Below are 22,836 nucleotides of genomic sequence, written 5' to 3' on the forward strand. Positions count from 1 at the left end.
AGATAAGAAAAGTATCATATATACACTGAATGAATCGTGTTCCTTGTGTGAATGACTTGAAAAGATTGTGCTTAAAGAAACAATTATCAAGAGAAACAAAACTCCCTCACACACAAAGTCCCGCATATCTCCTTTTAATTTTGGATATATCCCGTAAATCACAACAGATGGGATGAGATTGATCAAAAACATTAGCATCTGAAACTAACTACATTAGCAAGAGAAGATGTCAGGAATTTCAAATCAAATTTTATTTAATTGGATTCTCAATTGACATGGTTCTTGTGCTATTACCATTATTCAGGTCACACTGTACAAGTGGTTAGTAGGCAAAACATTTGAACATACCAGAAACCAACCATGATTTCATCTTTACACCTGCAGAAAGAATTGTTCGAATATACAGTTAACAATTCATATAATAAGCAGATTTCAAGGCAAAAAGAAAAATACAGAAACATAGAATGGATACAATGAACAGTTAATGATACCAAATAAATAAAGACAAGCAATGTAAGAGAAACAGGAACTGATTATTACCTTGCTTCCTCATTCAGGAACAACAGGAAGTTAGTATGAATCCAATGTAACCTCTGAGAGCCACAACCCCGGAAAAAGTGACTGCAAAATTTCCAAAAACGAAAAGCAAAGGTTCAATATTGTTAGAATGTGTACATGAAATCAGGAAAGGCAGGAAACGAACAATTTCAACAAAAGTGGAATCAGTAAGCTGCATTTGGTTGGTGACATAGGAAGACACAAAAAACAACATTTTGCTCTCTAAACTTGTCTTTGCTTTCAGAAAACGAAAACAGATTAATCCAAATTCCTCTCTTCTATCCTAAATTCAGCAGAGCTACCAAATCCTCATTAAAAAAAAAAAAAAGCTCATTCCTTGTCCCAAATTTTCCCACCAACCAAACCAAACAAACAAAGAAATAGAAAACTCGAAAAGACTCCATCTTCTTACATCCAATTGCCTCTGTACCATCCGAGGCCTCTTCTTCGGCCTCCTTGGCGGTCTCGCTCCAACCATATTCAGAAAATCCTCCTCCACCTCCTCCTTCAATAGAGAAACCGCAAACTTCACCTTCTCATTCGTCTTCGCCTTCACCGCCACAGCATAGTCACCCTTTTTCGGCGACGAAGAACCCGATTCGATCTTCCTCTCATCTCTTGGAGCTGTACACGCGGCACTTCTCGTCCTGAGGTTCCAGGGCCCGGAATTTCGGTCCTCTCCTTCTTCAGAAACCGTGAACCTGGGATTCTTAGACTTGGTTGGTTTGTGGGCATTGGACGTGGGCTTTGGATTGCGAGTTGGATTGAGCGCTTCGTTGTTGTCAATGTTGGGTTTGGGGTAGGATTGATGATGGGGTTCGGACGAAGATCGGAGATGGAAGGAGGAGGGTTGGGAGGTTGGAGGGACTTTGATGCACCTGAGAAATCGCTGGTTGCCCCATTTCAAGCATGGCAAGGAGAAGTTGTGCAGAGGCTTTGATCTTTCGGCCGCCATAGCTACCAGATACCAATCTCTCTCTTTGATGTGCGTGTGTGCAAATGGGTTTTCGTTCTCAGTCTGTGTGGAGTCTCTGTTTTCTACGTTTATGCGTTTATGTGATGAGTGAGGACCTTGTCTCTGTGTGTGCGCGAGTTGAGGACTTGAGGTTTGTGTCTTTTCTTCTTTCTCTGTGGGTTTGCCGTTGAGGAGCACTTTATTTGGATTTGCGAGAGGTTTCGGGGGAGAGACAGAGGAGAAGGAAAATTTCTTTTGGGTGCCAAGTTCGCTGGGATGTATATACCATGTACGAATGAATGAGAGAGAGATAGAGATTAACGTTCGGGTGAATCGGTTCGGTGGACTTGCGCTATGCTTTTCCCAGGACACTTCTTGCTATTTCCAAGACTTTTTTTTTTTGTTTTTTTTTTAATATATGTTTTCTGTTTGTTTTCGATCCTCTCTCTCTCTCTATATATATATTTTTTAAATAACTTTCCATTAGAATTTAGAGGCGGTTGTTTAGTGGCTTCAAAAATTTTAGATGGGGTCGGCATAGTATTCGATTGTTGTATATCGTTCGCCTACCAATTTTTAACTTTCGGTGATCGGTAGTTAGAATCAAATATATTTTGATGTAGGTTCAGTTTGGTGGACAGTAAAATTTTTATTTCTTCGGTTAATTGAACCAAACCAATTTTAACTCTAAGTTATTTTTGCATCGCTTGTTTATCTTAAAAATATGTTCAATAAACACTTGTTTAGATCAAAAAATAACCATTTGAGCCCAATATAAAAAGCCCATGACTAATCGAATTAGCTGACCTTCAAAATAGTTGAAATTTATTCGTGTCCGTTAATTAACTGACTTTTTTGATTTGATAAGCAAAAATACCTTTATTGTTACCAATTTAACCAAAACTAAAACTTAATTTTTAGAGTAAATGGGCATGTACTAGAATGAGAGTCTTGGCTCCTAAAATGAAAATATTTAATTCTATTAGTATTAGTCATCTTGGATCTTAGTGATACCTTGATATGATTGGATCAAACTATGGATCAATCAGACTTGAGAGAGCACTGGATGTGACTATGGTAATGATCAGCTAGAATAGCTACAGTTAGTCTTCCCCTGCCTCCTATTTTTTATTAGAAAAAAAAAAACCTAGTATACCTACATAAACAAATTCAAAAAAATGCTACAATAACAATTTTTTAAAACTATTTTTCAATTTAATAGCTCGTGTGAGCATATGATAAGAAAATGTTAATTTTTTTTTTCTTTTTTTAAGTAGTTGATGTGGCTTCATTCACACTTGTTAACAAAGTGTAAAACAACTTTTTAAGTCTAAAATGAGAGGGGAAAAAATTAATAAAGGAAACTTCTAAATCACGACTTATATTACTTAAGTGACGAAAATAAATCATACACTTGACACGTTATTACTATTATTTTCTTCTCGTAGGATTGGATCGTGACGTCTACTACTACCGGTTGTTGGTTGTGGAGCATGGCGCGCAGTTGACAAACACGTATTCAAAAAATGTTACCTTCTATATTATATTGTGAAAAGAAAAATGTTTGGTACTGAAAATTTATTTCAAATAAATACTCAAGTGACAGAAGTACACTATATATACTTTAATCACTTGATGATTACTAGGTGAATGGACTTCGGGGCTTATATATTATATTTCCCACAAAATTCTTTAAGATAATAAAGTCTAACTTGAAAAAACCTACTACTGAATAACTTCTGCACCATAGCGATACAATAACTATAACTACCTTTATTTAATTAAATTACGATTACGATTACTCTAAGATAAATTAATACAAATTATGTCAACGTCTTTTACATGCCGTAGAATTTTACTTTCATAACAGTTTCTCTCTCTCTTAAATGGAAAGTTTAATCGTGTAGGAAAACTAGACCTAAAGGCTAAACAAGCCAATTTGAGCTTCCGTCCGGGAAATACTTTTAAGATTGAAAATTATTTATGAAGTAAAATGGTATAGGACAACTAGAATTCGTGGTTTTGTGGCTTGGCCTTGGGTATTGTGTGTGAAAAAATTGTTCCTTTCTGACCCAAAAGCAATTCAACGTAAATTCAGAGTGAAATTGTACCTGGATGTTATAATCCTCCTGGCTCCCAGGATTACAAGTCCATCGAATATCACTTCTCTAGAGTCTGTTGTTAAGGCTTAAGGGTCTCAGTTATTTCAATTTAGAAGAGTCAATAGTTTCAAATAAACTAATAAAGGTATCTTCCGAGATGTTCCAGTTGGGTTACAAGTTGAAGTGTTTGATTGTGAGTCATCTTATATTAGGAGTCTTATTATTGGATGCAAGTCTATTTAAAAATTGTACGAGTGTTGATAAAGGCAGAGAGAAGATTATTCCCGAACACATGTTTGAAGGAGGTACAGGTTCGGAACAATAGAATTACAGAAAATAAAGAAAATATATGTAAAGGGAATAAAAAATAAAAAATAAAAAAGTCACAGTACCGGTTAGTTGAAAAATTCTACCGCACCATGAAAGAGCGCACGTAGCACATACTCTACAAGTGATGGCATTTCCATGCCCTTAGCGCTTCTCGTCTTGATCATATATGCATATAAACAACTGGAAGTAGATCTTTAAGGCGATTCTATAAAAGGGTTGTATTCTACTACTTGTCGGACGTAACAATGGCCAGTGTCCTGGTTGGGGGAAAATTGGGTTGTCTATACAAGTTTTTTCTTTTTCTTTCTCTGTCCGGAGAATACAAGTATTTACAAACTACAGTGAATATATATATTTTCTCAAAGAAAAAGAAAACCTCTCGTTAGCGTGCTGTGGAGCAGTTGGAATTTGACGTCCGAGTCTTGATCACCCTGGTGTTATATGACCCGCAGAATCCACACTTATGATACAACCAGTGGAAGCGTGATTCGCCCTTTCGATCACAGTCATTGCAGAGTATATCCTGGATTTGCCATACGAACAACGGCAACTCTAGTTACAAGGAGAAATTTGTACAGAGTAATGCAATGCATCGCATGAGGTGTATGAGGGTTGTCTGGCCAGTGCATTTTCTTGAAAATTGCTATTCAACTTAACTATGCTTTCGTCCAGACTAATTGGAATCTATTATAAGAGAGTTGAGAAGAGAGATATTGCTAAGATTTGCTTCAAATTTCTAACACTTCGTTATCCAACTGCAATCTACTGATAGGACAAAAATAGTGTAAAGGACAGAAATTTCCTCAAAACTAGATAGGATGAATTTCTAAAAAACTGTCATGGGTCCTTCTAACATGTAAAAAGCACGTGTTTTTAATATGACTAACAGAATTCTTCACCGTTGACTCCTTTTCTAAGGTCTAAAATTTATTCTCTTTCAAACACAGAGGAGACCAAGAGTCTCTCTCCCTCCCTCCCTCAGCAAACTTCTCATCAAGACAAGAATTCACAACATATACGTAGATTTTGCTCTGTAAATTTTGTCATTTTGTAGCTTGTCTTGTTTGGCTTTCATGGAATCACCTTTTCACTTTTGCTCAGTACATAAATGGAAACGATGGTTTTCAGTGAACCCAAATTATAAACACATATCCACGCTTTTGTGGATGGAGACTCACGCATGCTTCGCTTACTGAAAAACAAGAGTTTTGTGTTTCAGTCGGATAAGTAAGAGTAATTGAGTCAAATTGGAAACAAAAGTAAGGTAGGTAGGAGATTCAATAAATCTGGGACGAATCTGTTATTGGATGAGAGACTCACGTCTGACAAAGGGGGAGAAGGAAGATGAACAGGTGAGGGAGAGACTCTTGGGACGCTTGGACTCTATGTGTGTTTGAGAGTAGAAATTTTAGACGTTAAGAAAAAAAGAGTTAACGGGGAAGATTTCCATTAGTCATATTAAAAAAATATGTGCCTGTCTTAAGTTAGAAAGACACATAGAACTATATTAGACTGAGTTGGAGGAAATTTCTGTCCAAGTATAAAACCAGTTTTAATTTACAATTCTTTGGCAAACAGCATTTTCCACCTCAAACTATGACATCAGTTACAATTGGACGCAAGGTACCTGACAACGATCAATGTATTCCTCTGGAAGCTCCTCTGCAGCCAACAATGCGTCAAGCATGCCAAAGTAAACCTGAGTTCGTATTTTGGCCAAAAAGGAAATGAGTTGATATAGAAAAGACAATAAAATAAGATGCCTCCCGTGTTCTTTTCTAGGTAAATGGCAAAGAAGCTCAGAAAAAGTAACTGGAGAACAATTGTCTTCTCTATTTTAATAAAGATTGAAGAAAGGAGGGAACCAATTCTAATAAGTATAGGAACTTCATTCATTGTCATTTTCCCCAAGTAATCAACAGGCCACCAATTTTTGCACTATCCCCAAGGATAAGTAAATTATTCAGCATAATGGAAACTCTGACCAAGCAGTAAGTGAAAGGAGAAAAAGTTATCTTACCGCCATATCTCCTAAAGATTTGCTGCAAATTGGACAGGTGTAGTGACTGCAAGTGTATGCCTAAGAGAACAAAACAAGGTTTGAGATTAGATTCAACTACCATTCTCTGATTCCTTTTAAAAGGAAAGATATATAAGATTAAAAAGTAAAGGACAGATATGCAGAACACAAGCATGAAAGAGGAGACCTGAAAGCAAGCCGAATGCATGTAATGGCCACAAGGTAGAGCTCTGACCGTTGCACTTGATGTGAATAAGAAATCACAGCAGATAGGGCAGTTTGTTTCTAAACCTTTCTCTAGGCATTTGTGGTTCACAACATTTATTCCCAGGCAGCAATTGCATGTCATGCAATGAAAATAATCAATGCCAAGACCTCTCCCAAGACGGCATAAATTGCAAAATGGGCAGTGATATACAGTCCTAAAGCAGGGAAAATAATGATAAGTCGGTGCTTTTGCACAAGCATCAAGTGTATTGAGCACCAAAAAATACAAGGCAAGGTCTGAGAAATGAAACTACACAGGTTTTTCACAAAAGCTTAATTATTCATTGGCGGTATGGATGGGACCAATGTAATCCCAAACTTTCCAAGTAAGATAAAATCAATGTTACAATTATTTGTCTTTAACTTTATAAGCTATTTGGTTGTACAAGGCATTTTTATTAGTGTATAAGCATAAAAAGGAAGAAAAGACACAAGTGAAAGTGTAAACAAAGAAAAAAAATCTTTTTTTAACGGTATCCAGAAATCTATCTTAACCTTTAATCCAAGTAAAAACACCGAGAAAAGGAGAAAAGAAAATATTCTATGGTACTTTATTACCACCAAATTTATTGAGTTCGATAATTAATAAGTTAAACATTTAAAATTTACAATAAGAACCCGTGTACCTTTCATCATCAAAAAATTTACAGATACTGCAATAATACTTTGCCATCAAAAATCCATTGCATGAAGGTGTCATGCATATTGGCCCAACCGCTTGAATGTTCAGGCAACGCATACACATCATTTCTGATGTTGCTTTCCTGAAATTATAAAACAGAACATTAGAGATATAATATCCCCATATGAAATTGGTCAATGATATCAGAAAGTTACCTGTCCATTGAATGATCGCTCACATTGTCATGGCAAAATCTACATGCAAAGAACTTGTCACAACAAGCAGCACGGAGTTTGCAGTTTCTTTTATAGTGTTCGCACCCAAACACTTGTTTCTCAGGATCTCGAAATGATGGTGAGCGTTCCACTACATCTTCACCATTAGAAGCTTCCCCAGCTACTGATTTAGGTAACTTTTGCTGAGTCGCTATCCAGCGACTAAAAAAAGAAGGTACTAATTAATAATTTATGACTCGTGACCAAGAGATGAAGCACTTTAAGATGACATGATCAGGTATTTATATCAGACTGAAGATAGATAAAGCATTTTTGAGAATCTTCACTAGATTATTATCTTTTTCTTTTTTCTTTTTATGGGTAAGGAAAGCAGATTATTAGCATCAGAACTAACCTAGTCATAAGATTCTGTACAAGATATGCCCTTCTCCTTGGATCGAGAGTTGAGTCCCGATAAACCTTTCTGATTTCAGACTCAAGCTCATTTTGATTCATACGGAAAATATCCTTCCAACCAGGCTTGAACATCTGATCACTATGGTCCAAGCTTTCTTGATATTCCATACCTAGAAGAGAAAAACATTGAACTCAGCTCAACCTACTCCACCAGACACAATTTGCACATAACATGTGGAAAGTGTAAAACATGAACAACAATAGGACATATAAAACATGACAGCCTACTAAGGCAACTAAATTTATTTTTTGTAGCCCAGTGCAGTACTCTCCAGCATCACACAAATAAAAACCTTTTTGAGAGACGCTAGTTTCTGATGTTTCAGTCTCTGAAGTTGACCCTGGACTTCCTTTCCAACATTCATTAAGCCATTCATTGAACATTGTGTTTTTGGTTGCCTGTTTCCATGTGTCCATCATTTTGTTCTGTTCATCCTGAGTAAGTGCAGAAGTTACCCATGGTAACATAGATTGCAGCACTTCAGCACCCGTAGTCCCAATTATGCGGCCCACTATTTTGTCTTGCTCCTCCACAGAGAAATGTCTGCCAAACAATGGCCACAGCTCAAGTTCTTCCCTGAAAATATGCTGATCCAATGTCACTCTTACTGATTTGCACATTCCTTGAAGCTTAGTAGCTAGCTCATTGTATTTTTTAGCAGAATCACTACCATGGGCAGAAGAAAATCCAGTGTTACTTCCAGTTAAATACCCTATCGTATGGGCCTTCTGCATGCTTTCAAGCAGGTGTGAAAGCTCAGAAAGAACAGAAGATATATCTTCAAAAAGTTTTTCTTCCTGCTTATGGTCCAATGTGTATGAGTGACTCACATTATGAAGTGCCTCTTTCGATTCCAACGCTGGAAACACTATGTCATCCTCAGCATTACTATGAGCTCTATATAAGCCCCACAAAAGACGAAATCTTCCAATGAACTGCCGAAGGAATGTCTCATCACAGTCACTAAGCTTTCCAGATTCAACATCTAAATACTCCAAGTCTTTGCTTATGGCTTTATGAAATTTAAATATGGTATCAATTGGTCGTTCTGCACATCCAATATCAGAAGAGCTATTATCTGTTTCCCAGACAAAAAGACTGGAGTTAATAGATGGGGCAGAAGAGCTGAAAGACAAGGAACGCAAAGACTTAGCAGTAGCAAGAGAACTCAACCCCAAATTATTACTGTTTACTCCTAAACCAGGGACACAACAAGGTCGATGTTTCTGGGCATCTATAGTCTCTGAAGGGTCAGGGGCACTGCTACCCTTGCAAGGCACAGAGACATTTCTTTTGAATGACCTTTTGGTTTCATCTGCTTCAGCTGATTCTGTGCTGTCTCTAGCAGACAATGTGGAAGCACATGCACAAGACGATCTACCAAAATTTTCTTCAATATCAGCAAAACTTTTAGCAGGACAGCAACCAGTTGCATTTGGAGACAAGCAAAAACCCTGGTTACGAGCCTTGCAAGCCCAACCAGAGAAGAGTGTTACCAGAGCCATATCCGAATTGGGAGCTGAATCAAAAAACTACTGTCAGATTTAAAATATGTAAAAAGTATATTTGGTGAATATTATTTGTTTAATTATCTTTCTAGAAGCAGCTATAGAGGAAATAGATGTAGAACCTGCTAATTGCATGTTTTCGAGGAATTTCCTTGCTTCATCTTCAGTCAATGATCCTACCAGCCATGGCAAGATACGCTCAATCAGTTTCAAGGGCATCACGCACAAGCTTTGATACAAAAGTTCCCGCTGTCTTTTAAAGCTAAAGTGCTTTCGAGCAAGTGGAAGAACCTATAATATGCAGGTCACTTAGCAGGTATCTTAAGGAATCAATGGGGATGTTTGATTTTATACATTTCTAGTCATGCAACCTATACCATGCAGCAAGAAACCACTTTTATTTAAATAGAAACAGATGGCGAAACATTTTTTATTAACTCCAAAAGGCTATGTGATCACTTCCATGTAATATCACACTGTTTACCTTCCAAAAAAGCCTATTACTACAATTACAAGGACAGTTGCTGCATAAATTCATACCAGTTACCAAAACTCCCTAGAACAGATTATTGCATCAATAAGGAACTGACCTGCACTTCCTCATTGTAGAAGTGCCGCTGTATAGTTTCCATTATATGATCAGCATGTGAGCACAATTTTCCATAAAACTCAGCAGCTGAAGTAGAGGTTTCTCCTGCACTTTGTATACTTTCAATTAAATACCTAAACTCATTGAACTGGCTTTCTTCTTCCGCATGCTCCTGGAAAAACGAAATTTCTCCATCTACAGCAGGAAATATGACCTTGTCCTCAGCAATACTGCAACCAGATGAGAATCAGTACACCAGATGAGAATAGACCAGATGAAGAAGAGAGAGTATACAATTGTGTGATAGCAGTGCCAATTATTAATGAGTAAGCCACACTTTGCCCCCCTGAACTACCACCATTTGCAACAGAAGCAATGCTCAGCAGCTCAAGCAATCCCCTCTTATCTTACAACGGGACCCACTCTCCCACCATGATGTTGTAGCACCAACACTGCAACTATTGGATCATCCTTTGGTGTTGGTCGCATGCAATGGTGACCCCAGTGGCCCTACAGGAGCACACTGTACATTAACGAACCTTTCCAGCTTCAGCACACAGCCCATTCTCATCCTCATGCTCGGCATCATGATCCAACCACCAATCCTCTCCCAACACCAACCCAAACCCCCACCCCTCCCCCCACCAACCCTCTCTCCTGAAAGCATGTTGGTGATGCTAATGTGCATCCCCGCCCCCTCCTAAACTTGCTAACCTCTGCCTCAGCCCCTCCTTGTTCATCACTGCTGTGCTCCTTCATAACATCCCTCAACAAATAGTGCCTCACCAAAGCTGCTATCAACGCACGTATCATCCACACCATCCTCAGCTTCAGCCCTCCCCCAAAGTCCACATCACCAAAGTCTGCGGGAGCCTCTATCAGCGGCAATGTTCAGATCATGGAACTCGAAGATCCCACAGCTCCAAAGTTTCTCATGAACTTGAATCTCCACTTGACAACATATGTCTTTCTCCAACATGAGATCGATGGCTCTCGCTTACAAGATTAAAGACTACCAAGGGTGGCAGGCTCACTGTGTTTCACTTATGGGGTTTTGCGATCGGTCATAGATAAGGTTGTGCAGGATCAAGTTTCAATCATGGTCTATGTGAAGGATTGCAGATTAGGATTGAAAAAAAGGCTCTGGATTTGGATAGGTGTTTTAATACTACTAGCAACTCCATTGGGGTAGTAATTTGCTTGTTTCACAACTCCAACTTGATATTTCCGTCCAAGTTAACATCTTATTTATACAGAGGGGGGACATTGCAACGGTCTCTCTAATTAGGGTCCCAATCGAGTCAATGTAAAGCAAATAGGGTAGTCCAAGAGAGCAAAGTGTAATTTACCCATAGTTAATCTTTCAATGTTTGACACAATTCAAAGAAAGAAATAGGAAAAAGACAAAAAAGTTGAGAAAAGTACGACCCTTTTTAGTTTTCATGATTCATCTAAATGAGTCAGACCAATTGTCAATCAAAGTACTAATGGGGGAAGAGAGAAGATAAGGAGCAGCTAGAACAAAAGTGTTCCTTACGAACATTTCTCAAGTTTTCCTATAGCAACTCAAAGCATAAACAATTCTTTGTGTCTTTGTACATTTGAATAATTTGAAGATTTTCATGCATGGGAAGAATATGATGAAAGTAAAATTTTGAATGAAAATGCCAAAAATGAATTATACGAGCATAATCAACATCCCATTAAGGAGGGGAAAAGGTGGGGTAAAAACAAAAGACCAAATGCCTAGGAGCAACCACAGCAAGGACCCTTTCAATATTTGTACATGCACCCCCCCCCCCCCCCCCCCCCAACCAAACAAAACCAAAGACAAACTCCCCCCAAAATGGAAAGGAAGCTTTCCAATACATTGCATAGCTACATAATAAACTATATGTCAATACCTGTGAAAGATGCAAACTTCAGCTACAAATTGCAACCTCTCATTGAAAGCCAAAAAATTAGTGAAATCTCCAGAAATTTGTATCTTCCTAGCTTCCTGGGCTATCTCATTCAACTCTCTTTTAATAGCATTATGCCAGAGCAATATGTCATCTATTGGATGCGTTCCTGAGGTCTCTGGAACATCACTACCTGACTCTAGATATTTCCTTTTCCCAGTCCTGGTGAACTCACATGCACAATTTACTTTCTCCGTCTGAATAGCTAATGTACTTGCACAAGAACTTATACTGCATCGGAGCTGAGGATTGTCTACAGAACATTCAACTGTTTTAGCACGACATCTCCCTTCCATCCAATTAAAAATCACCTTCAATGGACAAGAGCTGTCATCAGCGACATGTACCCAGCAAATCACATTCAGAATTATTTCATTGCTCTAAAACTGAAACTCTACCTCTTGAAGAAGCTTTTCCGCTGGGACTATCTTTCTTAAGCACTTCCGTAGGTCTTGACATTCATCAGCTGAAATGGAGTTTGAAAGCCATGGAAGGAACTCTGCCATCATATTCACCGGAATGCTGCACAAGAACTGCCAGACCAAAGATGCCTGCTCTTCAAGCGAAAACTTTTCAATAAGCAAGGGGAAGACCTGGCATAATCAAAGACAAACAGATTAAAACCTTTTTTTCTACTCCAGGATATCAAAAACAGCAAAATGACTAAAGAAAAAGAAAAATTATCTAGGTAAAGGGATATGATTCGAAAGTTAAAAGACTTAACATAAAGTTTATGTTAATATAGGTAAGAAAGTATTCACAGCCTCATGACTCTAATACTTGGTAAATCACTTGTTATCCCAAAAACTTAAACTAAAAGGAAATGGTGAATTTAGTCACTTAATTAATATTCTAACACTCCCTCACGTGTAGGTTCAAACTTCCCATCAAGTGAAACCCAACATTTGAAATATTAACTGAAGTTGAGGATAAACTGTGAAGCCAGGGTTTAATCCAAGATCTCTACTCTGATACCATATGAAATTAAGAATTTTGAAATTGTAAAATTTAATCATCTAATTAATATTCTAACAATACTTCGTAGGAAAAAAAATTATATCAAGTCTTGAGAATATTGATGCATAGACTCAGTCTAGACACTTTCAACATATATGTCAATGTATATTAGTGTCCCCCAACCCCCCCTCGGTTGGTTCTCTCTTGAATACTTATTGCGTACTGTGCCACAACCCCTTTACCACACTTTCAACAAATTTTCTTGTCCCAAAAGAAAATGAAAAGGAAAAACAAAAACAAAAAATTCCTCCTCCACATATTGAATCCCTCAATATCGAACACACACAACGGTTAACTTTTAATTTATAAAATTTACAGGGACCATTTTATTGAGAAAATAGTCATTTCTGGCAATTTACGATGCTTTCCAAGGAGTTCAATTTTGCTAAAGTCTGAATCCTATCTTGCAGAGACAACTAAAACATTGAATTTCATTGCAGTATCACAAATTCAATCACAAGTGTATATGGATATGTTTGGTACTTAAATAGTCTCCCAAAATCCCATTAACCAGATATTGCAAAGTGGAGTTAGCAAAATGAGAAGTTTTAAGTTGGCTCTACACATTTTCCATGGCATTTTGCTGCCAGTTAGGGGTGAAGGTTATCACCAAACAAAGGCCCACTAACCAGATATTGCAAAGTGGAGACCACAAAATTTGTTTGTGGTTTTTACATAAAAAGATGATTCTTATTAATTCCCAACCAAAGTAAGCTCTCAACAATGACAATAAGTAGGTTAGATACATCAGACACAGACATAGAAAGTAATATTCGAGTCCCAAAATCAATTTTCAAAAAATAAAATAAAAAAAAAACAAAAACCAAAAATAAAAATAAAAACTCATGGTGGTTCATTTTTTCTTGTTTCAGACAAACAGATCTTATGCCCTTACTATACATGGAATGCAGCTGACAATCTAACGGAATGCAGCCACCGGTAACAGAATGGCTGGACACCAACACATTTAATCCATGGTTGTTTTTTTTGGCCGGAAGAGATGCTGAAAATTAGCATATATAGATTGCAGTTGACAGTATATGCAACACGTGTTTGGGCATTGTACCCCAATTGGATACTTACAGACAAACTAATGAAATGCATGTAAGACAGGAGAAAAAGAAAATTCTTCAAAATATTATGGCGGTGCACCAACATTCTTTGTCATTGCATTTACTAGTTGGACCGTCTTACTTATTACTACATGTTCCCCAACTAAGTTCTAAGACGGATTGCATATACCTGGATGCCTATTCTAACTACCCAACTGAGACCAATGTAGATTATAGAATATCCTCATTTATGCCCATAATCCTTTCAAACTTATTAAAAAAAAGAACATATGAATAAAAATCCCTTTCCAGAGCATAAGATTAGTTTTTATTTGGATAGATCTTAATAACTAACATTAAAATTAAAGAACCAGTACAGATGATACATTAATTTTGCTATTTTACTATCATTTCTGATGAACTATATTACTAATTTTGGTATTTCCTGTAATTTAATTGTACTTAGTTGTTAGAAAATATACTGTTTCCTGCTTTTAAAAACTGATTTTCATCTCAAGGAAGGGCCAACCTCATTATTAGTTAAAAAGAGTTGCTCAATTAACAGTCTGAATACACAAATTAGAATCCAAACAGAAGCAAATGAAGCTGTACCTGCTCCTCTTCCTTAGCCATGTGTTGGCTAACTGATGTCTGTAGGACTCCTGTACAGGAAGCTAACTCCCTTGGAAAATTTTCATCATTTTGTTTATTAGAATTTAGCAGCTCAAATAGGTGATCAAAAAGATTGCTTTCACCCTTGTGTTCAAGAGAATACGTTTGTGCTACATTCTTCACACGTATATCAAGAGCTGGGAAGATTACCTGCAGTTTCAGGAAATCATGCTGTCACTACTATATATAGCAGAACAGAAGATAGAGACAAAGTGGCATCATGAAAATGCTGCTTTGGGGAATCAGCGTAGACTCAGTAGCCATCAAGCATTATAGGCTCCATGATATTAAACAACCAGTCTATAAGATCATCTCAGGAGTTCAAGAGAGTTCTTCTAAAGTCGCTCCCAAAAACACCAAGCAAGTGGTTGGTGAAATTTTACATTTTATGAATCAGAATTTACAGTCTTAGATGTTCCCTACCTCAACTTGTATACCATAAAAATTTCATGTTTCAATAGGGAAATTCAAATAGGAAATTTCACACTGTGAGAGCATAAATAAATACTTGACTGCTATCAATAGCAGATGATTTTATTTGCATGCCCACAGCAGTTTGCCAGAATGAATTATGTATGAAAGTCTTGTTACACTCACCTTCCTATCAATGTTTACATAAGTTAATAATTAGCATCCCAAACATTAATACAATGTATCTACGTGTCAGCATATCAATCACTAAAATTGTCTATAAGAAAAAAGCATGAATGTATCTGAAAACATCACAACAGGGTAAACCAAAAAGTTTGCGTTACTAACTACTTAACAGGAGACGGCCAAAATAAAACACTACAGTTTAAAGGGACCTACGCCCGCAAGATAATGTATGATAATCTTGTATATTTAATTATGTTTTGTAATTCTCCATCCAAGAACGATGGATTAGGCATCTTTAAAATGTTCTGGGCTCACAAGATATCCCGAACGAGAATATATTAAAGAAAAAAAGAAGTACGAGAAAACTTCATACATACACTTGAAGCCCATGGAATAATCAGGAAATCTTTTCTGATATAATTATTCAGCAACCATCACTTTTTGTTAGAATCTACTAATCATAACAGTATACAATATGCAAAGTGAACATAAATATTAAAAAAATATGAAATTAAGTTCTGATTTTAAATAAATAATTAAACATAAAAAAATGAATTGAAAGACCTTAGAGAAAAAAGCAAAGTGAAAGTGCAGCCATAAAATTTAATCATTTTCTTTTTTTACTCTTTCTCTTTTCCGCAATTATACCGATACATAGATTTACAAAAGCAAACAACAAAAAAAGCTTCTGAAGAGAGAAAGCTTATTCTATGATCCAAAATTTCCATTTCTCTCCTCCATTTTCTGAGCAAACAAACATAAGAGATACAAAACGAATCAAAGAAAATGTACCTCGTCTTCGGCATTGGAGTGGTGCTTGTAAATCAAACGCAGAAAATGGTAGCTGTCGAGCAGCGGCCGGATATCGCTGCGGTTCCCTGTGGCGATGGCCATGGCAGATCGGTGAAGCGCGTCGAGCTCATTGCGAATCGCTTTATGAAAGAACAAGAAAATCAGAATCGGCGACTTCGTCTCCGAGCCACTCAAACAAGCTTTCGATGAAGACAACGAAGAAGAATCGACCTTGTTCACTGAATTCGGCAGTACCGCCACTCCCCCCGGCGTCGCCATCTAACCGTCTCTCTCTCTCTAAAACTTTCTCGGTCAATTTCTCTCTTTAGCTCTCAATTTCTCTCTCTAGAAAAAATGGTTTTGTCTCTCTCTCTCTCTATCTATAATCTATCTCTACATGGGGCTGTTTAACGGCGACGAAGTGGGCAAAGAAAGTTTGGTCACACCGATAAGGGCGAGGGGAGGAAGGGGGGGGGTTTTTATAGTGAGTCGGTGCCACGTTGGCGTATGGGTGCCACGTTGGCGTAAGGGTGCCATGTTGGCGTAAGGGTGCCACGTAGGATGCTGGTGTCAACTGTCAGCAATGAATGATCCCGTGAGGGGAAGCTTTGGGGCACGCGGATGCGTACGAGTGTAGAGCTTCTGAGCGTGGTAAAAGGCCGTGCAGCTCTTGTACGACCAAATGAGTTACTTTCACATTGTCCGAGCAAAGATTTTCACCAAAATAGCAAAACATTTGTCAAAGAGGTTTGAGAAGAAAAGAAAAAGTTTGGGAGGAACGATAAAAGATTACTTTAGTCCTTGTTTCTTTTTGAAAAAAATACAATCTAACCCCCTCATTATCAACTTTTTTCGAATCGTCTTTGTATTCTAATTCATAAACTATCAAAATACTTGAAAAATGTATTTTTTTTTGCAAAATATTTTCATAATACCCCTACATATCATTTTTCAATTAAAAATAATAAAAAATTCAAAAATAATTCAAAAATAAATAATCTAAAATTTATTTCTTATTTCTTTTTCTTATTTTTATTTTTATTTTAAAAAAAAAAAAAAACAGATGGGTGTTTAGGGTGTCATTATTTTCTAACTGCGACTGACACTCATCCGGTCACCGTCTGTTTGCAACGACGGTCTGGCTCGGCCGAGGTCAAGCTCGCTCCGCTAAGAAAAATATCCTCCACCTGAGAGAAAAGCTTGTGATCTTTGAACCCCGGTAGTTATTGGCCAACGTTTTGAATGCCAAAATATCACAAAGAAGAAAATGGATATAAGCATCAACGAACAAGTTCACTGCCGTAGAAACCGATCGAAGTCTTCCACAACGATGATAAACTTACTCATCGTTTGTAACAAAACAAAATTCAGATTGGAATCATTCATAACCTTTGAAATATCAATATCATATACATCAAATGATAGGAAATTAGTCGTGTCCGTGTTCGGAGAGGCGGGGACGAGTTCACCGAGCTGCAGGCGTGCATCGTGCTCAACGACGATGCTAAAAAGAAGCAATACGTCATCCGGTCGATCGCAATATTTTTTAAAAATAAATAAATAAATTTATTATTATTTTTTTGAACTTTTTAGACTTTTTTATTTTATTTTTTGGCAGGGTTATTATGTGAATATTTTTTCAAAATTGGCATTTTTCAAAGGTTTTGGTAGTTTGGGGGGCAAAGTGTAAGCCTTGGTAGTTTAGAAGGCTATCCAGAGAAAGGGTACTAGAAGTTTGAGGAGCTAAATTGTATTTTTCCCTTTCTTCTTCTTCTTTATAATTTGAGTTTTTTTAAAAAATAAAAAATAAAAATTTAATGTGAGGTTTTTTTAGTAATTGTGATTTGATTCCAACTAAAGCATATGTGTTGTGGCCAAACTAAGTAGTAAGAATACATATTTCATTCCACTCTTTTTTTATTCTCAGTAATAATTATTCTCTTACTCATTCCACAAGGCAAACGAGACTTTAGAACTTTATACATGAGATAAACTCTCTTTTTCTTTTTCTTTTTCTTTTTTTTTTTAAGAAAAAAAAAACAAATATACATATTTTCTCAAACTATCATTTCATTATCAATAGAAACATGTTATTCTTTTAACTCTTATCCTACTTTTTTTATTTTTTTTCAAAATCATCATTGAATTTGAGTATGTATGACTCACATGTCTATCATTGGACATGAAAAGGAAAAATAGCATTTCTCTTGTCAATATCTCTCCCAAACGATTGATTGAGTCAATATCCCTCTGGCTACCAAAATTTGTCAATTTCCCCCAAGGCAAATAAATAGACAAATAATCTTAAAATAAATTCAATACGACAAAATATTCTTATAAATTTGAAAAGGAAAATGATAGATTTACAACACCACCACAACAACTACACAACACCCCCTCACATGGAGGTGGGGCCCAGTGTGTGAAGCCCAGTGTGTGGGGCCCACCCTCATGTGAGGAGGTGTTGTGCAGTTGTTGTGGTGGTATTATGTAGGAATTAAATCCCATTCGAAAATATATATATATATATATATATATAGAACAACCATTACAAAAAATTAGACAATTACTAATGTGCAAAAATTAGCAAGTCACTAAAATACGTTACTAAATATTTTAGTAATAGTGACGTGTAATCCTTTGCTAATAACGTCCAAACTCTTACACGTCACTACCTAGTGACGTGTTAGCGTTTCTATGTTACTAAAATATATTTCGAATATATTTTTTAAAAATATATATATTTAAATTAATACTAACGTAGTGTAGTAAAGCACGTTACTAAAGTAGTGACGTGGTAAATTTACACATCAATAATATAGTAACGTGTAAAAGTTTAAATGTCACTATTTAGTGACCTGGTATATTTAGTGCGTTACTAAAGTTAATTTCAATTTTAGTTATTGGCGTGGAACAAAGGTATCACGTCACTATATAGTAACGTGCTAAATTTACACGTCACTATTGTAGTAACATTTTAAAATTACACGTTAACCCATCGGCCAACCCAAGGCCATGGGGGATTGGGGGTGGTTGCAGCCATTTGAGAGTGGTTCAGCCATCCCCCAAATGGCCATGGGGTGGTTCAAACACCACTTTCAAATGGTCAGGGAGTAGCCCCTATTTTGAAAACAAAATAGATTTTAGTTTCTTTTTTTTATTATTATATATATAAATATATATAATTTTAAGAGTTTTTTTAATTTTATGAAATGTATTTTTGTCTTTTTTTTTTTTTTTTCTTTCTCAAAACAAAAATATTAACAAGCTACCTAAATCTAAAAATATTCAAAAACTATTTTCATATTTAAGTCCTATCATAATATATTTTTCAAATAAAAATTACTCTCTAAAAAACAATAACAACAAAACGTGCTACCAAAAAAATCTTTTAAAATGTTTGTCTCATTTTCTACCGACCACTAAAGTATATGATATCATTACGTGGATATGGAATTATGAAAAATGATATCATGACTTGTCATTTCCATATATTACGAAAGTATTTGAGAAATGTCAGTCTCATTTTCTAACAATTAATGCCATTCATCACTGTTGGAAGGGAACCGGGAGGGTGATGACCACCCAAATATTTGAAAAATGTCATATACCCTTAGTTAGAAAATGTAAAAGTATCTCATTTGACACTCTGAATGCAGTTGTCATGCCCGATGACCAGCAATGTGGAACCCTAGCCGCAAGCCAATAAGAAAGTCAGTGGTACAACACCGCATATAAAGGAAAAGGCGGGGGCACCACCTTCGATGCTAAAATCAGTAAAAATGATTGTAAAGGGTTGAGAGTAATGAAAGTAAGAAATTTAGGATATTCAATGTGTGTACGTACCTTTGGCTGCGTCCTTTTTCAATTTTTTTAATTGGTTCATTACCCTATTGTAGAGTTTATGGCGATGTTTCAGCCTCGGTCCATAGTCGTGACTGGGGGAGGGATTTTTGGGCTTTCCTTTGGCGAGGCTCCCTCCCTTGCTATGGGCGTGTGATTTCCCTAATTCCCGGTGCTGGTCCTTTTAGCACTTCTGCATTGAATTTCTCGTCCAATGCTGGTATGATTTGCTTCCATTTGTACATTTTTTGTACATCTCTTTTTTAAATTAATTATTAAATCTGTAAAACTCATATGTGCGTCTTTGTGAATCTTATAGATCTAATGATTAATTTAGAAAAAAAAAATACAAAAGTCAAAAAATGTACAAGAGATATAAAAAAATTATTTCTCTTTTTCAAATGACGCCCTTTTAGGGAGTTGTCCACCATTTCTATGTCTGGATTTTGTTGCCTTAAATGGTTTCCACCCTTTCTTTTCTTTTCTTTTTTAAGGAAAAGTAAAAAAGTTGTGTTTTTTTAATATACCTTTTAGTTAAATAAAAAAAAAATTATTGATACAATATAAAATGTATAAATATTTTTAGTTTTAACTGTTTAAAAAAAATTGGAATGGTTTGTCAAACCGTGTTGTGGCTTCTCTCTCTTAAATTTGTCTTTTTAACCTTATAAAATTGTATTCAAAGAGTTGAACTTGTGGAAGGAAGGGATTAGGTAAGAGCCGAAGAGGACTAAGCTAGCCCCAATATAAACCATCACCAATTAATTAGACAAAAAAAAAAAAAAAACTTACTCTCACATTGGGTTTAAACATTTTAGCCTTGTTTTTGTCAAAGTAACAAGATTTTTTTTTTTTTTTTTTTAATTAAAAAAAATGTTACGTTAGCTGATTTCGCCAAGAAAACAATGTCTTAACAACTGCAATAACAGTCGTATTAGTTTGGATAATATGAAAAAGACAGAACGAGAATATTGTGTGCAACAAAAACAAGAAGCTCGGTTAGGAATAAATTTCAACGGTATCTATAAATCGGTGTAATTCGAAAATGACAAATTTTTTTTTTTTGAACAAATTTCATACCCTATTGATAAAAATTAAGGAAAAACTTCACTTACAACTCTTAATCTTTCATTATTTTTGCAATTATAATCTTAAACTTTAACAAGTGTCAATTTAAGGTATCCATCTTTCAATTTTTTTCAATTTCAATCATCCGTTAGAATTTTTCGTTAAATCCTGTCAAAATTTACAAAATATCTATTTTTTAAAAAAAAAAAAAAAAAATTTTCAAAGATTCAGGCATGGGTATTTTTGTAAATTCCGTTAAATCCTTACCAACGCCTAAATCTTTCAATTTTTTTTTTCCTTAACAAAAAGAGCGGTATTTTATGAATTTTGACAGGATTTACCCGAAAATTCTAACAGAAGGTGAAATTGAAAGATGAATACACTAAACTGACACTTTTTAAAGTTTATGGATATGATTGAAAAATGATGAAAGATCAGTGTTGGTAATGAAATTTTCCGCATTTCTCTTTTTGTTTTTTTTGGAGGATTGAAACCAGAATCTCTTAAACCGGAAGATGGTATCCCTGATCAATCCATCCATATATACCTTGGAGGACAATTTACAAACTATAATTGTTTTGCATTAATTCTGTGGGTCTTAAATATTTTATAATCAGTAACCCTTTCTTATGTCAACACCCACTGAAATGAACTTGTCTGTCTTTCAAACGAGAGTCTCCAAAGGAATAAGAGTCCCTGGAAAGCAATTCAGGTGGTCACTTTCGATAATCAATGATATGACAATCACAGCAAACAAATCCACTATCTATCCATTAATACAAAAAAATAAGATAATTATATCCTTACTAGAGGCTACAAACTTGTATACACCAAGGTGATTGCTTAAAAAGTACGCGGTCAATAATCGTCTACTAACTCTTAATCGTTTTAAATTGTTAATCGCTAATTAACCGTCTAACTGTGTGTAGACGGTTGGAAAAAATCGTTTAACCGCTTAGGAAGGGACGGTTAACGATTTTAGGGAGTAGGCGAAGGCGGTTATTGGTTGCTAACAAAATGGCATCGTTTCATATGGGCGTTTTAAATAACACCATACATTCGGCAAAAAAAAAAAAAAAAAATTGAAAATAAGATTCAAAATTACTCTTTTTTAAAATATTATGTTATATTAATAAATCACAATTTATTTCAAAAAGTTTAATAAGCTTATACGAAATGATTGATTTAATCATTTAAATAATGTTCTAATACTCTAGCTCTTCATACGTGGACTAAAACTCTATTTTAATAAGTGAGATCAAACACGTAAAATATTTAATTCGAATAAAAGGTGAATAACATAGACATGATTCGAATTCGCGATTTTTGCTCTGATATCATATTAAATCATCATTTATTCTAAAAAGCTTAAATTTATAAAATAATAATAATAATAATAATTTAATCATTTAAATAATATTTTAACACGTTGTGTATTTCGATATTAATTACATTAGCGAACAAAAACCTTGTCAACATTGTACTCTCGCTTTCTTCCATCTTTTGGTCGTCTTCTATCCTTATTACTCTTTGAAGATTGATAAAAACAGTACGTGGGAGAGGAACCCCATTATCATAGCTAGGAAGAAAGTTTATATGGCCATATATATATATATATATATATATATATATATATATATATGTGGAGGGTCATCTTTAATTCCAACAACTACTCCTCCAACCATTTTCGTGGGCTTTGTTTGAAGAGCACAAATAATTGGAGTGGGCACGTTCAAGTGCTGTACGTCCACAAAGAGGTTGTTTCGTGAGGGTGAGGATGAGAGGATGATATATCACATCTTTTTCTTTTGTCTCAATCCTCAATTAAATACGTAATTGGACCATTCAGTATATTAAAATGCAGCATTTTAATTAATTTATCATTTATCATTGATTTTAGGAAAAAATTCACTTATAACTCTTAATATTTCATTACTTTTACAATCATAACTTCAAAAAAAGTATCAATTTTCAATTTTTTTTTTTTTTTTTTTTTTTTTTTTTTTTTTTTTTTCAATTTCAACCTTCAATTAGAATTTTCCGTTAAAATCTAATTAAAATTTCTAAAATACCATTTTTTTTAGGAAAAAAAAAAGAAAAAATTGCAAGGATTTATGTGTTGATCAGAATTTAACGGAATTTGCAAAAATACCAATGCCCGAATCTTTGAAATTTTTTATAATTTTTTTT

At 35.5% G+C, this 22,836-nt stretch overlaps 2 protein-coding genes across 2 annotated transcripts; both read right to left on the reverse strand.

Moving 5' to 3' along the window:
* Positions 1–229: 229 nt before the first annotated feature.
* Positions 230–1,866, reverse strand: LOC133866653 (uncharacterized). The gene is made up of 3 exons (XM_062303250.1): positions 971–1,866; positions 541–621; positions 230–378 (listed from the first exon to the last, which is right to left on the reverse strand). The coding sequence occupies exons 1-2, from the start codon at positions 1,511–1,513 to the stop codon at positions 571–573; spliced, it is 594 nt and encodes a 197-aa protein (XP_062159234.1). The 5' UTR covers positions 1,514–1,866; the 3' UTR covers positions 230–378; positions 541–570.
* Positions 1,867–3,952: 2,086 nt separating this feature from the next.
* On the reverse strand, positions 3,953–16,172 carry LOC133865735 (zinc finger protein BRUTUS). The gene is made up of 14 exons (XM_062302189.1): positions 15,736–16,172; positions 14,287–14,496; positions 12,004–12,198; positions 11,549–11,916; positions 9,646–9,874; positions 9,178–9,346; positions 7,840–9,066; positions 7,485–7,656; positions 7,070–7,291; positions 6,859–6,996; positions 6,153–6,387; positions 5,966–6,025; positions 5,573–5,644; positions 3,953–4,468 (listed from the first exon to the last, which is right to left on the reverse strand). Exons 1-14 carry the CDS (start codon positions 16,012–16,014, stop codon positions 4,328–4,330), a joined length of 3,717 nt encoding a protein of 1,238 aa, XP_062158173.1. The 5' UTR covers positions 16,015–16,172; the 3' UTR covers positions 3,953–4,327.
* Between the last annotated feature and the right edge of the window lie 6,664 nt (positions 16,173–22,836).

This window comes from Alnus glutinosa, chromosome 4 (genome assembly GCF_958979055.1).
Source record: "Alnus glutinosa chromosome 4, dhAlnGlut1.1, whole genome shotgun sequence".
Classification (NCBI taxonomy): Eukaryota; Viridiplantae; Streptophyta; class Magnoliopsida; order Fagales; family Betulaceae; genus Alnus; species Alnus glutinosa.